General features: G+C 42.5%; 1 protein-coding gene across 1 annotated transcript; it reads left to right on the top strand.

Moving 5' to 3' along the window:
• The first annotated feature begins 3,575 nt into the window (after positions 1-3,575).
• On the top strand, positions 3,576-14,081 carry LOC115124003 (histamine N-methyltransferase-like). The gene is made up of 5 exons (XM_029653377.2): positions 3,576-3,901; positions 5,006-5,113; positions 8,022-8,152; positions 11,340-11,433; positions 12,431-14,081. Exons 1-5 carry the CDS (start codon positions 3,793-3,795, stop codon positions 12,790-12,792), a joined length of 804 nt encoding a protein of 267 aa, XP_029509237.2. The 5' UTR covers positions 3,576-3,792; the 3' UTR covers positions 12,793-14,081.
• The last annotated feature ends 3,447 nt before the right edge of the window (positions 14,082-17,528 follow it).

Below are 17,528 nucleotides of genomic sequence, written 5' to 3'. Positions count from 1 at the left end.
AGGTAACAGTTCTGATACACTAGCCAGGTAACAGTTCTGATACACTAGCCAGGTAACAGTTCTGACAAGCCAGGTAACAGTTCTGATACACTAGCCAGGTAACAGTTCTGATACACTAGCCAGGTAACAGTTCTGAAACACTAGCCAGGTAACAGTGCTGATACACTAGCCAGGTAACAGTGCTGATACACTAGCCAGGTAACAGTTCTGATACACTAGCCAGGTAACAGTTCTGATACACTAGCCAGGTAACAGTTCTGAGCCAGGTAACAGTTCTGATACACTAGCCAGGTAACAGTTCTGATACACTAGCCAGACAACAGTGCTGATACACCAGGTAACAGTGCTGATACACTAGCCAGGTAACAGTTCTGAGTTCTACACTAGCCAGGTAACAGTGCTGATACACTAGCCAGACAACAGTGCTGATACACTAGCCAGACAACAGTTCTGATACACTAGCCAGACAACAGTTCTGATACACTAGCCAGGTAACAGTTCTGATACACTAGCCAGGTAACAGTTCTGATACACTAGCCAGGTAACAGTTCTGATACACTAGCCAGGTAACAGTGCTGATACACTAGCCAGGTAACAGTTCTGATACACTAGCCAGACAACAGTTCTGATACACTAGCCAGACAACAGTTCTGATACACTAGCCAGGTAACAGTTCTGATACACTAGCCAGACAACAGTTCTGATACACTAGCCAGGTAACAGTTCTGATACACTAGCCAGGTAACAGTGCTGATACACTAGCCAGACAACAGTTCTGATACACTAGCCAGGTAACAGTTCTGATAAACTAGCCAGACAACAGTTCTGATACACTAGCCAGACAACAGTTCTGATACACTAGCCAGGTAACAGTGCTGATACACTAGCCAGGTAACAGTGCTGATACACTAGCCAGACAACAGTGCTGATACACTAGCCAGGTAACAGTGCTGATACACTAGCCAGACAACAGTGCTGATACACTAGCCAGGTAACAGTGCTGATACACTAGCCAGGTAACAGTTCTGATACACTAGCCAGACAACAGTGCTGATACACTAGCCAGGTAACAGTGCTGATACACTAGCCAGGTAACAGTGCTGATACACTAGCCAGGTAACAGTGCTGATACACTAGCCAGGTAACAGTTCTGATACACTAGCCAGACAACAGTTCTGATACACTAGCCAGACAACAGTTCTGATACACTAGCCAGGTAACAGTAATGACATACTAGCCAGGTAACAGTGCTGATACACTAGCCAGACAACAGTGCTGATACACTAGCCAGGTAACAGTAATGACATACTAGCCAGGTAACAGTGCCGATACACTAGCCAGACAACAGTGCTGACATACTAGCCAGACAACAGTTCTGATACACTAGCCAGACAACAGTTCTGATACACTAGCCAGGTAACAGTTCTGATACACTAGCCAGACAACAGTAATGACATAGTAGCCAGGTAACAGTAATGACATAGTAGCTAGCCAGGTAACAGTTCTGACAACAGCTATGATACACTAGCCAGACAACAGTTCTGATACACTAGCCAGGTAACAGTTCTGATACACTAGCCAGGTAACAGTTCTGACATAGTAGCCAGGTAACAGTAATGACATAGTAGCCAGGTAACAGTTCTGATACACTAGCCAGGTAACAGTTCTGATACACTAGCCAGGTAACAGTTCTGACACACTAGCCAGGTAACAGTTCTGATACACTAGCCAGGTAACAGTTCTGATACACTAGCCAGGTAACAGTTCTGATACACTAGCCAGGTAACTGTTCTGATACACTAGCCAGGTAACAGTTCTGATACACTAGCCAGGTAACAGTGCTGATACACTAGCCAGGTAACAGTTCTGATACACTAGCCAGACAACAGTTCTGATACACTAGCCAGGTAACAGTGCTGATACACTAGCCAGTTAACAGTTCTGATACACTAGCCAGGTAACAGTTCTGATACACTAGCCAGGTAACAGTTCTGATACACTAGCCAGGTAACAGTTCTGATACACTAGCCAGACAACATTTCTGATACACTAGCCAGGTAACAGTTCTGATACACTAGCCAGGTAACAGTTCTGATACACTAGCCAGGTAACAGTGCTGATACACTAGCCAGGTAACAGTTCTGATACACTAGCCAGGTAACAGTTCTGATACACTAGCCAGGTAACAGTTCTTGATACACTAGCCAGGTAACAGTGCTGATACACTAGCCAGACAACAGTTCTGATACACTAGCCAGGTAACAGTTCTGATACACTAGCCAGACAACAGTTCTGATACACTAGCCAGGTAACAGTTCTGATACACTAGCCAGGTAACAGTGCTGATACACTAGCCAGGTAACAGTTCTGATACACTAGCCAGACAACAGTTCTGATACACTAGCCAGGTAACAGTGCTGATACACTAGCCAGGTAACAGTGCTGATACACTAGCCAGGTAACAGTTCTGATACACTAGCCAGACAACAGTTCTGATACACTAGCCAGACAACAGTTCTGATACACTAGCCAGGTAACAGTAATGACATACTAGCCAGGTAACAGTGCTGATACACTAGCCAGACAACAGTGCTGATACACTAGCCAGGTAACAGTAATGACATACTAGCCAGGTAACAGTTCTGATACACTAGCCAGACAACAGTTCTGATACACTAGCCAGGTAACAGTTCTGATACACTAGCCAGACAACAGTAATGACATAGTAGCCAGGTAACAGTAATGACATAGTAGCCAGACAACAGCTATGATACACTAGCCAGACAACAGTTCTGATACACTAGCCAGGTAACAGTTCTGATACACTAGCCAGGTAACAGTTCTGACATAGTAGCCAGGTAACAGTAATGACATAGTAGCCAGGTAACAGTTCTGATACACTAGCCAGGTAACAGTAATGACATACTAGCCAGGTAACAGTTCTGACACACTAGCCAGACAACAGTTCTGACACACTAGCCAGACAACAGTTCTGACACACTAGCCAGGTAACAGTTCTGACACACTAGCCAGACAACAGTGCTGACACACTAGCCAGACAACAGTGCTGATACACTAGCCAGACAACAGTGCTGACACACTAGCCAGACAACAGTTCTGATACACTAGCCAGACAACAGTTCTGATACACTAGCCAGGTAACAGTTCTGATACACTAGCCAGACAACAGTGCTGATACACTAGCCAGGTAACAGTTCTGATACACTAGCCAGGTAACAGTTCTGATACACTAGCCAGACAACAGTTCTGACACACTAGCCAGGTAACAGTTCTGACACACTAGCCAGGTAACAGTTCTGATACACTAGCCAGGTAACAGTTCTGACACAGTAGTCAGACAACAGTTCTGATACACTAGCCAGGTAACAGTTCTGACACACTAGCCAGACAACAGTTCTGATACACTAGCCAGGTAACAGTTCTGACATAGTAGCCAGGTAACAGTTCTGACACACTAGCCAGGTAACAGTTCTGACACACTAGCCAGGTAACAGTTCTGACACACTAGCCAGGTAACAGTTCTGACATAGTAGCCAGGTAACAGTTCTGACACACTAGCCAGGTAACAGTTCTGATACACTAGCCAGGTAACAGTTCTGACATAGTAGCCAGGTAACAGTTCTGATACACTAGCCAGGTAACAGTAATGACATAGTAGCCCAATTATGGCTACAATTCCAAGGACACTTAACCCCGTGTTAGACAGAACATCACAAGGGCATAACTTTGGATGTCATTAAGTATTTGAGGATCTTACACAGTATATGTTTCATGGTAGTACGAGTACCTTTCCTGAAAGCACAATGTCCTGCCTGTTTCTTCCCCAGCATTGGAGAGGGAAAAGCCAATCTTAATGTGATGGGAGTGGGAAGTGGAGCAGGTGAGGAAGAACCATGGTGTCAAAGGATTAAACTATCATAGATAAACATTTAGTTGAGAAAATTCAAATATTTACTCTTTGTTTAACCCTCTACAATTGTACGGGTTGAAAATGGCTGATTTGGGCACTGATAAAAGCCTAAATTGGAATGCAGTGGCTGTACAGTAACATGCTATTACATTGTAACTATTTAGCAGACACTTATCAAATGCAGAGCGACTTACAGGAGCAATTACGATTAAGTGCCTTGCTCAAGGGCACATTAACAATGTTTCACCTAGTCGGCTCGGGGATTCAAACCGGCAACCTTTTGCTTACTGTCCCAAGACTTTTAACCGCTAGGCTACCTAAGTTATGTCAGAGCTGTGTCTCTGCGCTTCATACTGCTGTATGGGTTTTGACTGTCAGTCGTTCTGAACTTGAGCACCTCCAGTGTCAAGAAATGATGACAAATGATCACTGATATCCATGATTTACTTATTGGGTAGCTGACATGATTAGTCATGATAAAATGACATGACTTTGAAACGTCCTGTAGATCTTACTCTTTATGTTTGAAAGACAAACACTTTTTGATATTTGCTTCATACCTGATTAGGGTCACATGTATTTTTGAACACTTGTAATCATTCTCCATCTTGTAGACCGCTATCCAGCTGTCAGATACTCATTCACCTCAATGTCCCCTTTCACAAGTCTTTCGGCAGAGTGAGTCTCTTCCAAGTAGCTAAAGAAATATGTTTCAATCCTGTTTCAATCCAATCAATGAAACTATGAGGACTCTGATTTACTTTCAGTTCACGGGCTCTGGATCTGTATCTAGTACAAAAGCCCTCATTCCTGCACAGTGTTTCTCTTCCTATAATAGGATAGAATAGGAGGAACTTTAATGTCCCGAAGGGGGACATTGACGGACTTTAACACACAGTACTGCTGTATACAAAAATAGACACTGGTCATTATACACAACATAATACATACTGTACATTACCTGTCCTCTCCTCAGGTGAGATAGACATACCTGTAGGATTGTCTCAGCTGTTCTCGGGTGAGACCTACAGTATGTGTTTCTCATTTTACCAACATCACCTGTCCTCTCCTCAGGTGAGATTGACCTTGAGATGTTCTCTCAGCTGCATCTGAAGCATCCTTCAGTAACCGTGGACAACCAGGTGGTGGAACCCAGCGCCCAGCAGCTCCACCTCTATAAGGGTATATATAATCATACTGAATTCTCTATGGGTACAGTGGGGCAAAAAAGTATTTAGTCAGCCACCAATTGTGCAAGTTCTCCCACTTAAAAAGATGAGAGGCCTGTAATTTTCATCATAGGTACACTTCAACTATGACAGACAAAATGAGGGAAAAAAATCCAGAAAAACACATTGTAGGATTTTTTATGAATTTATTTTCAAATTATGGTGGAAAAGAAGTATTTGGTCACCTACAAACAGGCAAGATTTCTGGCTCTCACAGACCTGTAACTTCTTCTTTAAGAGGCTCCTCTGTCCTCCACTTATTACCTGTATTAATGGCACCTGTTTGAACTTGTTATCAGTATAAAAGACACCTGTCCACAACCTCAAACAGTCACACTCCAAACTCCACTATGGCCAAGACCAAAGAGCTGTCAAAGGACACCAGAAACAAAATTGTAGACCTGCACCAGGCTGGGAAGACTGAATCTGCTATAGGTAAGCAGCTTGGTTTGAATAAATCAACTGTGGGAGCAATTATTAGGAAATGGAAGACATACAACACCACTGATAATCTCCCTCGATCTCGGGCTCCAAGATCTCACCCCGTGGGGTCAAAATGATCACAAGAACGGTGAGCAAAAATCCCAGAACCACACGGGGGAGCTAGTGAATGACCTGCAGAGAGCTGGGACCAAAGTAACAAAGCCTACCATCAGTAACACACAATGCCGCCAGGGACTCAAATCCTGCAGTGCCAGACGTGTCCCCCTGCTTAAGCCAGTACATGTCCAGGCCCGTCTGAAGTTTGCTAGAGAGCATTTGGATGATCCAGAAGAAGATTGGGAGAATGTCATATGGTCAGATGAAACCAAAATATAACTTTTTGGTAAAAACTCAACTTGTCGTGTTTGGAGGACAAAGAATGCTGAGTTTCATCCAAAGAACACCATACCTACTGTGAAACATCATGGTTTGGGGCTGTTTTTCTGCAAAGGGACCAGGACGACTGATCCGTGTTTAGGAAAGAATGAATACGGCCATGTATCATGAGATTTTGAGTGAAAACCTCTTTCCACCAGCAAGGGCATTGAAGATGAAATGTGGCTGGGTCTTTCAGCATGACAATGATCCCAAACACACCGCCCGGGCAACGAAGGAGTGGCTTCGTAAGAAGCATTTCAAGATCCTGGAGTGGTCTAGCCAGTCTCCAGATCTCAACCCCATAGAAAATCTTTGGAGGGAGTTGAAAGTCTGTGTTGCCCAGCAACGGCCCCAAAACATCGCTGCTCTAGAGGAGATGGGCCAAAATACCAGCAACAGTGTGTGAAAACCTTGTGAAGACTTACAGAAAACGTTTGACCTCTGTCATTGCCAACAAAGGGTATATGACAAAGTAATGAGATAAACTTTTGTTATTGACCAAATACTTATTTTCCACCATAATTTGCAAATAAATTCATTAAAAATCCTACAATGTGATTTTCTGGATTTTTTTTTCTAGTTGAAGTGTACCTATGATGAAAATTACAGGCCTCTCTCATCTTTTTAAGTGGGAGAACTTGCACAATTGGTGGCTGACTAAATACTTTTTTGCCCTACTGTATATACGCTGAACAACAATATAAATCAACATGCAACACCGATCCTGCAGGTGAAGAAGCCGGATGTGGAGGTCTTGGGGTGGCGTGGTTACACATGGTCTGTGGTTGAGGAGGTCTTGGGGTGGCGTGGTTACACATGATCTGCGGTTGTGAGGCCGGTTGGGCATACTGCCAAATTCTCTAAATCGAAGTTGGAGGCGACTTATGGAAGAGAAATGAACATTAACTTCTCTGGCAACAGCTCTGGTGGACATTCCTGCAGTCAGCATGCCAATTTCACGGTCCCTCAAAACTTGAGACATCTGTTGTGTTGTGACAAAATTGCACATCTTAGAGTGGCTTTTCATTGTCCCCAGGGTGCATCTGTGTAATGATCATGCTGTTAAATCAGCTTCTTGATATACCACACTTGTCAGATAGATGGATTATCTTGGTAAAGGAGAAATGCTCACTAACATGAATGTAAACAAATTTCTGCATAAAGTTGGAGAGAAATAAGCTTTTTGTGTATGGAACATTTTGGGGATTTTTTATTTCAGCTCATGAAACATGGTATCAACACTTTACATGTTGCATTTATATTACACCTCTACACTGGCATGTAGTGCAGTGTGATTACACCTCTACACGGGCATGTAGTTCAGTGTGATTACACCTCTACACGGGCATGTAGTTCAGTGTGATTACACCTCTACACGGGCATGTAGTTCAGTGTGATTACACCTCTACACGGGCATGTAGTTCAGTGTGATTACACCTCTACACGGGCATGTAGTTCAGTGTGATTACACCTCTACACGGGCATGTAGTTCAGTGTGATTACACCTCTACACGGGCATGTAGTTCAGTGTGATTACACCTCTACACGGGCATGTAGTTCAGTGTGATTACACAGGTTTTTCTTTATTTTTACTATTTTCTACATTGTAGAATAATAGTTAAGACATCAAAACTATGAAATAACACATGGAATTGTGTAGTAACCAAAAAGGTGTGCAATGCCAAGAGTGTGCAAAGCTGTCATCAAGGCAAAGGGTGGCTATTTGTCTAATCTCAAATATAAAATATATTTTGATTTGTTGAACACTTTTTTTGGTTACTACATGATTCCATGTGTTATTTCATAGTTTTGATGTCTTCACTGTTATTTTACAATGTAAACAAATAAAGAAAAACCTTTGAATGATTAGGTGTTCTAAAATGTTTGACCAGTAGTGTAGTTCAGGATGATTACATCTCTATACTGGTATATAGTTCAGTATGATTAGCTCTGTAATTATATGAATGTACTGTTACTTCATATATCTTTATCTTGTGTAGTGTTGGTGTCCCAGAAACCAAACCTAGACTACATTAAATTCACTTGGAACAAGATGACGGCCACTGAGTTTGAGAAGCACTGGAGAGAGAACCATTTGACCAAGAAGATGGACTTCATTCACATGATACAGGTAGAACTACCCAGATGGAGTTACAGGTGAAGTTGTAAGTTTACATACACTTAGTTTGGAGTCATTAAAACTCGTTTTTCAACCACTCCACACATTTCTTGTTAACTAACTATAGTTTTGGCAAGTCGATTAGGGCATCTACTTTGCGCATGCTGTGGATGTATGTCAAACCTTCAAACTCAGTGCCTCTTTGCTTAACATCATGGGAAAATCAAAAGAAATCAGCCAAGACCTCAGAAAAAAAGTCTGGTTCATCTTTGGGAGCAATTTCCAAACGTCTGAAGGTACCACGTCCATCTGTACAAACAATAGTACACAAGTATAAACACCATGGGACCACGAAGCCGTCATACCGCTCAGGAAGGAGACTCGTTCTGTCTCCTAGAGATGAAAGTGCAAATCAATCCCAGAACAATCGCAAATGACCTTGTGAAGATGCTGGAGGAAAGAGGAACAAAAGTATCTATATCCACAGTAAAACGAGTCCTATATTGACATAACCTGAAAGGCCGCTCAGCAAGCAAGAAGCTACTGCTCCAAAACCGCCATAAAAAAAGCCAGACTACGGTTTGCAACTGCACATGGGGACAAAGATTGTACTTTTTGGAGAAATGTCCTCTGGTCTGATGAAACAAAAATAGAACTGTTTGGCCATAATGACTATCATTATGTTTGGGAGGCTTGCAAGCTGAAGAACACCATCCCAACTGTGAAGCACGGGGGTGACAGCATCATGTTGTGGGGGTGCTTTGCTGCAGGAGGGACTGGTGCACTTCACAAAATAGATGGCATCATGAAGTATGAAACGTATGTGGGAATATTGAAGCAACATCTCAAGACATCAGTCAGGGAGTTAAAGCTTGGTCGTAAATTGGTCTTCCAAATGGATAATGACCCCAAGTATACTTCCAAAGTTGTGGCAAAATGGCTTAAGGACAACAAAGTCAAGGTATTGGAGTGGCCATCACAAAGCCATGACCTCAATCCTATAGAGAATTTGTTGGCAGAACTGAAAAAGTGTGTGCGAGCAAGGAGGCCTACAAACCTGACTCAGTTACACTAGCTCTGTCAAGAGGAATGGGCCAAAATTCACACAACTTATTGTGGGAAGCTTGTGGAAGGCTACCCAAAACATTTGACCCAAGTTAAACAATTTAAAGGCAATGCTACCAAATACTAAATGAGTGTATGTAATCTTCTGACCCACTGGGAATGTGATAAAAAAAATAAAAGCTGAAATAAATCACTACTATTATTCTGACATTTCACATTATTAAAAATAAAGTGGTGATCCTAACTGACCTAAAACAGGGATTTTTTACTAGGATTAAATGTCAGGAATTGTGCAACTGAGTTTAAATGTATTTGGCTAAGGTGTATGTAAACTTCCGACTTCAACTGTATATAGGGGATAGTGTGTATACTACAATAAGTGCAATACATTGCTACACTGAACAAAAATATAAACGCAACATGTAAAGTGTTTCATGAGCTGAAATAAAAGATCCCAGAAATGTTCCATATGCACAAAAAGCTTATTGCTCTGTTTGTTTACATCCAGCTCTGTCCCACCTGCCTTGAATGGCCGCCACTGATAATTACACAGGTGCACCTTGTGCTGGGGGCAATAAGGCCATTCTAAAATGTGCAGTTGTCACACAACACAATGCCACAGATGTCTCAAGTTGAGGGGAGTGTACAATTGGCACGCCGACTGCAGGATTGTCCACCAGAGCTTGTCAGAGAATTGAATGTTCATTTCTCTACCATAAGCCGCCTAGTGTCGTTTTATAGAATTTGGCAGTATGCTCAACCAGCCTCACGACCACAGACAACGTATAACAATGCCAGCCCAGGACCGCCACATACGGCTTCTTCACCGGCGGGATCGTCGTAGACCAGCCACCCGGACAGCTGATGAAACTGTGGATTTATTCAACCAAATTCAGCACAAACCGTCAAGCTTATCTGCTCATCGTCCTCTCCAGGGTCTTGACCGGACTATAGTTTGGCGTTGTAACTGACATGCTGGAGTGTGCCCTTCACGGATGAATCCTTTTCTCAACTGTACCGGGTGATTCGGGCAGGCATAAGCTACGGACAACGAACACAATTGCATTTTATCGATGGCAATTTGAATGCACAGAGATACCGTGACGAGATCCTCAAGCCCATTTTCGTGCCAGTCATTCACTGCCATCACCTCCTGTTTCAGCATGATATTGTATGGCCCCATGTCACAAGGATCTGTACGCAATTTCTAGATGCAGGAAATGTCCCAGTTTTTCCATGGCCTGCATACTCAACTATTTAAGCATGTTTGGGTTGGTCAGGATCCACGTGTACGACAGCATGTTCCAGTTCCTGCCAATATCCAGCAACTTCACACAGCCATTGAAGAGGAGTGGAGCAACATTCAACAGACCACAATCAACAGCCTGATCAGCTCCATGCGAAGGAGATGTGTCACGCTGCATGAGGTGGTCACACCGAATAATGACTGGTGTTCTGATCCACACCCCTACCTTTTTTATTTTAAGGTACTGTATATGCATCTGTTGGTCACAGATCTCTATTCCCAGTCGTGAAATCCATAGATCAGACTAGGGGCCTAATTTATTTATTTAAATTGACTAATTTCCTTATGAACTGTAACTCAGTAAAATGTTTGAAATTGTTGCATGTTGCATTTTTATACAGTGGGGAGAACAAGTATTTGTAACACTGCCGATTTTGCAGGTTTTCCTACTTAAAAAGCATGTAGAGGTCTGTAATTTTTATCATAGGTAAACTTCAACTGTGGGAGACGGAATCTAAAACAAAAATCCAGAAAATCACATTGTATGATTTTTAAGTCATTCATTTGCATTTTATTGCATGAGATAAGTATTTGATACATCAGAAAAGCAGAACTTAATATTTGGTACAGAAACCCTTTTTGCAATTAGAGATCATACGTTTCCTGTAGTTCTTGACCAGGATTGCACACACTGCAGCAGGGATTTTAGCCCACTCCTCCATACAGACCTTCTCCAGATCCTTCAGGTTTCAGGGCTTGTAAGTAGGAAACACTGCCGATTTTGCAGGTTATCAAATACTTGTTCTCCCCACTGTATATCCGTGTATTTATCTAGTCATATTCAGTCTTCTATCACAATAACATGAGAGTTCCCCTGTACTCCATCAGATGTTGTATTACGTGAAGGATCCAGGTGCTACAGTCACATTCTACCAGAGCCTCCTGGACAGGAATGGAAAACTACTTGTAATTCTGGTGTCTGGTGAGTCAGTTGAGTTCATGTACAGTCAAACGTTTGGACACACCTACTCATTCAAGGGTTGTTCTTTATGTTTACTATTTTCTACATTGTAGAATAATAGTGAAGACATGAAAACTATGAAATAACATATATGGAATCATGTAGTAAACAAATCAAAATGTAGATTCTTCAAAGTAGCCACCCTTTGCCTTGAGAGCTTTGCACACTCTTGGCATTCTCTCAACCAGCTTCGTGAGGTAGTCACCTGGAATGCATTTCACGTGTACAAACATGCTTTTCGTACACGTGGATCCTGACCAACCCCTATTAAAAGTTAATTTGTGGAATTTATTTTCCTCCTTAATGTGTTTGGCACAATCAGTTGTGTTGTGATAAGGTAGGGGTGGTATACAGAAGATAGCTCTATATGGTAAAAGACCAATTCCATATTATGGCAAGAACAGCACAATTTAAGCAAAAAGAAACAACAGTCCATCATTACTTTAAGACATGAAGGTCAGTCAATCTGGAAAATTTCATGAACTTTGAAAGTTTCTTCAAGTGCAGTTGCAAAAATTATCGAGCGCTATGTTTAAACTGGCTCTAATGAGGACCGCCACAGGAAAGGAAGACCCAGAGTTACCTCTGCTGCAGAGTTAACTGCACTTCCGATTGCAGCCCAAATAAAACAAATCTAATTTTATTTGTCACATGGACAATGACCCAACACACCCCCAGGGTGTGTAATGGCTATTTGACCAAGAAGGAGAGTGATGGAGTGCTGCATTAGAGGACTTGGCCTTTTTGACTGTATATGTACACGCATTGCATCTGTAGTGTTACCAGACTCCATGCCAGAGCTCTGTTATACTTACTTTAGGTGGAACATAGAATTACATATTACAACAAATTTATCATGAGTTACTATTAGAACTAAGTCATTAAATAGCATATATGTGGTTGTTACACTGTGGGGTTCTGTTACTATGGGAGGTTATAATGTGTATCATGTCTGTAGATGAGAGTGGCTGGGGAAAGCTGTGGAGGACCTTCAGGACCCAGCTGTGTAACACAGAGATCAGTCAGTGTGTGACTACAGGTGATATTAAAGCCTACCTGGACTCTAAGACAGTGAGTTACCAGAGCTACAAGCTGCCGTCTCAGATGGATATCACTGAGTGTTTCACTGAGGGGGACCAGAGAGGAGAACTGCTTCTGGACTTCCTGACTGAGGTGTTAGACTTCAGCTCCACTGCTCCTCCGGAGCTGAAGAGAGGAGTTCTAGACCTGCTGAAGACCCCAGACTGTAGCAAGGAGGTGGATGAGAGGGTCATCTTCAATAACACCTTGGAGGTGCTGGTGGTTGACCCTCTACAGTAACACAGGAATAGATGTCAAAATGCTGTAGCAACAATGTGTATCACTGATAAACACGGAGTATACAAAACATTAGGAACACTTCCTCTTTCCATGACATGGACTGACCAGGTGAAAGCTATGATCCCTTATTGATGTTACTTGTTAAATCCACTTCAATCAGTGTAGATGAAGGGGAGGAGACATGTAGATGAAGGGGAGGAGACATGTAGATGAAGGGGAGGAGACATGTAGATGAAGGGGAGGAGACATGTAGATGAAGGGGAGGAGACATGTAGATGAAGGGGAGGAGACATGTAGATGAAGGGGAGGAGACATGTAGATGAAGGGGAGGAGACATGTAGATGAAGGGGAGGAGACAAGTTAAATAAGGATTTTTAATCCTTGAGGCAATTGAGACATGGATTTTTATGTGTGTGTCATTCAGAGGGTGAATAGGCTAGATGAAAGATTTCAGTGCTTTTGAATGGGGTATGGTAGTAGGTACCAGGTACACCGGTTCATGTAAAGAACTGCAATGCTGATGGGTTTTTCACATGTTTCAAGAATGGTCCACCACCCAAAGGACATCCAGCCAACTGCGGGAAGCATTGGAGTCAACCTGGGCCAGCATCCTTGTGGAACGTTTTCCACACCTTGTAGAGTCTGTGCCCCGATGAATTGAGGCTGTTCTGTGGGGTGCAACTAATTATTTGGAAGGTGCTCCTAATGATTGGTATATTCAGTGTATGCATGAAAGGCTTGTTGTGGTATTCATTCAATTACCTGATTCCCGTCTGCCCACCAAGATCCCACACCTGGAACTTCAGGTTCTTGTACGTCACTGTCTCCATGTTGAAGCCGATCACTGTACAACACAATGACAGAGATGAAACACCTTAAACACACGTCAAAGAAAGATATTGTGGAAAGACTATTTATTATTCGAGAGGGGGGGGGGGGGGTTCCTAATGTGTGGTATAATCAGTGTATAAAGTCAGTACTTCATCCATCACAAATAATGTTTGTTGTGTGAAAACAATTTGTTTTACCTTACTTTAACAACACATCAGAACCTAAAACATGATACACAGTTGCTTTCAGGGGCACTACTTTGGTTTTAGAAGTTGGAAAAGTAAGCAAAAATGCCCACAGTCATCAAGCAAGATAAGAGATAATTATTAAATATGTTTTAAGTGATTGATAAAACTGAACTAGATGCAAGGTAATTTAATAATCAATATTGTGTTGCACCTTTAACCAATAGTCTAACAAATGAACAAGACTTAAAAAAATAAAGTACAAAGACTTTTGATTATCTTTAAGACATCATCTATATCAAATTTCAGGCAGACCGACCAACCAACCGCATGCATGCCTAACCCTCACCAGTCTAGTCAATAACTCAACTCTCTTCCTGACCCTCACCAGTCTAGTCAATAACTCAACTCTCTCCCTGACCCTCACCAGTCTAGTCAATAACTCAACTCTCTCCCTGACCCTCACCAGTCTAGGCAATAACTCAACTCTCTCCCTAACCCTCACCAGTCTAGTCAATAACTCAACTCTCTCCCTGACCCTGACCCTCACCAGTCTAGTCAATAACTCAACTCTCTCCCTGACCCTCACCAGTCTAGGCAATAACTCAACTCTCTCCCTAACCCTCACCAGTCTAGTCAATAACTCAACTCTCTCCCTGACCCTGACCCTCACCAGTCTAGTCAATAACTCAACTCTCTTCCTGACCCTCACCAGTCTAGTCAATAACTCAACTCTCTCCCTAACCCTCACCAGTCTAGTCAATAACTCAACTCTCTCCCTGACCCTGACCCTCACCAGTCTAGTCAATAACTCAACTCTCTCCCTAACCCTCACCAGTCTAGTCAATAACTCAACTCTCTTCCTGACCCTCACCAGTCTAGTCAATAACTCAACTCTCTCCCTGACCCTCACCAGTCTAGTCAATAACTCAACTCTCTCCCTGACCCTCACCAGTCTAGTCAATAACTCAACTCTCTCCCTAACCCTCACCAGTCTAGTCAATAACTCAACTCTCTCCCTAACCCTCACCAGTCTAGTCAATAACTCAACTCTCTCCCTAACCCTCACCAGTCTAGTCAATAACTCAACTCTCTCCCTGACCCTGACCCTCACCAGTCTAGTCAATAACTCAACTCTCTCCCTGACCCTGACCCTCACCAGTCTAGTCAATAACTCAACTCTCTCCCTAACCCTCACCAGTCTAGTCAATAACTCAACTCTCTCCCTGACCCTCACCAGTCTAGTCAATAACTCAACTCTCTCCCTAACCCTCACCAGTCTAGGCAATAACTCAACTATTTTCCAACCCAATTTCCTACAAACTTTTTTTTTTGTTCCCAAGGAAAAGGTTTGGAATTTAAAAAATAAATAAAAACACCTGTACATATACATTAACACACAAACGGCACATCCTCCATATGATTATTCTCATAGAGCTGCTTTTTTTTACGTTTACAAAAACAATTAACAGATACATTTGAAATAGATGGTACTTTTATATAGAGCATTCACATGACAAAGATATTATATACAGTACCAGTCAAGTTTGGACACCTACTCATTCAAGGGTTTTTCTTTATTTGACTATTTTCTACATTGTAGAATAATGGTGATGACATCAAAACTATCAAATAACACATATGGAATCATGTAACTAAAAAAGTGTTATATAAATCAAATATATTTTATATTTGAGATTCTTTGAAGTAGCCACCCAACAAGGTAGATGAAATCCGAGCAAGGGTTCCCTTCCAGAGAGACATCAGAGATTGTAACATTCTTTGTTTCACAGAAACATAGCTCACTCGGGATACCTTATCAGAGTCGGTACAGCCAACCGGTTTCTTCACGCATCGCACCGACAGAAACATCTCTGGTAAGAAGAAGTGCGGGGGTGTATGCCTTATGATTAACTCCAGTGTTTAATTGCTCAATTGTAATTATTTTGCCACTATGGCCTATTTATTGCCCTACCTCCCTTATCTTACCTCATTTACACACACTGTATATAGACTTTATCTATTTTTTTTTTTATTTAGCCTTAATTTAACCAGGTAGGCTAGTTGAGAACAAGTTCTCATTTACAACTGTGACCTGGCCAAGATAAAGCAAAGCAGTGCGACACAAACAACACAGAGTTACACATGGAATAAACAAACATAGTCAATAACACAATAGAAAACGTATATATACAGTGTGTGTAAATGAGGTAAGATAAGGGAGGTAAGGCAATAAATAGGCCATTGTGGTGAAATAATTACAATTTAGCAATTAAACACTGGAGTGATAGATGTGCAGACGATGAATGTGCAAAGGAGCAAAAAAATAAATAAAAATAACAGTATGGGGATGAGGTAGTTGGTTGGGCTATTTACAGATGGCCTATTTACAGGTTCAGTGATCGGTCAGCTGCTCTGACAACTGGTGCTTAAAGTTAGTGAGGGAGAAATAAGTCTCCAGCTTCAGTGATTTTTGCAAATCGTTCCAGTCATTGGCAGCAGAGAACTGGAAAGAAAGGCAGCCAAATTGGCTTTGGGGGTGACCAGTGAAAAATACCTGCTGGAGTGTGTGCTATGGGTGGGTGCTGCAATGGTGACCAGTGAGCTGAGATAAGGCGGGGCTTTACCTAGTAAAGACTTATCGATGGAGCCAATGGGTTTGGCTAAGAATATGAAGCGAGGGCCAGCCAACGAGAGCATACAGGTCACAGTGGTGGGTAGTATATGGGGCTTTGGTGACAAAACAGATGGCACCGTGATAGACTGCATCCAATTTGCTGAGTAGAGTGTTGGAGGCTATTTTGTAAATGACATCACCAAAGTCAAGGATCGGTAGGATAGTCAGTTTACAGCAGCATGAGTGAAGGATGCTTTGAAGGATGCTTTGTTGCGAAATAGGAAGCTGTTACTTCTCTGATAGAGTTCAGTGTGTCAAATCGGAGGGTCTGCTATCCGGACCTCTGGCAGTCTCTATGGGGGTGCCACAGGGTTCAATTCTTGGACCGACTCTCTTCTCTATATACATCAATGAGGTCGCTCTTGCTGCTGGTGAGTCTGATCCACCTCTACGCAGACGACACCATTCTGTATACTTCCGGCCCTTCTTTGGACACTGTGTTAACAACCCTCCAGGCAAGCTTCAATGCCATACAACTCTCCTTCCGTGGCCTCCAATTGCTCTTAAATACAAGTAAAACTAAATGCATGCTCTTCAACCAATCGCTACCTGCACCTACCCGCCTGTCCAACATCACTACTCTGGACGGCTCTGACTTAGAATACGTGGACAACTACAAATATTTAGGTGTCTGGTTAGACTGTAAACTCTCCTTCCAGACCCATATTAAACATCTCCAATCCAAAGTTAAATCTAGAATTGGCTTCCTATTTCGCAACAAAGCATCCTTCACTCATGCTGCCAAACATACCCTTGTAAAACTGACCATCCTACCAATCCTCGACTTTGGCGATGTCATTTACAAAATAGCCTCCAATACCCTACTCAACAAATTGGATGCAGTCTATCACAGTGCAATCCGTTTTGTCACCAAAGCCCCATATACTACCCACCATTGCGACCTGTACGCTCTCGTTGGCTGGCTCACTTCATACTCGTCGCCAAACCCACCGGCTCCATGTCATCTACAAGACCCTGCTAGGTAAAGTCCCCCCTTATCTCAGCTCGCTGGTCACCATAGCATCTCCCACCTGTAGCACACG

The sequence above is a fragment of the Oncorhynchus nerka genome, linkage group LG1 (genome assembly GCF_034236695.1).
Source record: "Oncorhynchus nerka isolate Pitt River linkage group LG1, Oner_Uvic_2.0, whole genome shotgun sequence".
Lineage (NCBI taxonomy): Eukaryota > Metazoa > Chordata > Actinopteri > Salmoniformes > Salmonidae > Oncorhynchus > Oncorhynchus nerka.
Note: the sequence above shows the minus strand (reverse complement) of the source record. Positions and strands in the feature narration are given on the sequence as shown.

What these genes read in the sequence shown, in the direction of transcription:
- LOC115124003 (XM_029653377.2), top strand. Translation starts at nt 3,793, where the DNA reads ATGGTAGTACGAGTACCTTTCCTGAAAGCACAATGTCCTGCCTGTTTC. An exon ending in GCAGCTCCACCTCTATAAGG is followed by an intron (nt 5,114 to 8,021) that starts GTATATATAATC and finishes TATCTTGTGTAG; the next exon opens with TGTTGGTGTCCCAGAAACCA. An exon ending in ACTTCATTCACATGATACAG is followed by an intron (nt 8,153 to 11,339) that starts GTAGAACTACCC and finishes GTACTCCATCAG; the next exon opens with ATGTTGTATTACGTGAAGGA.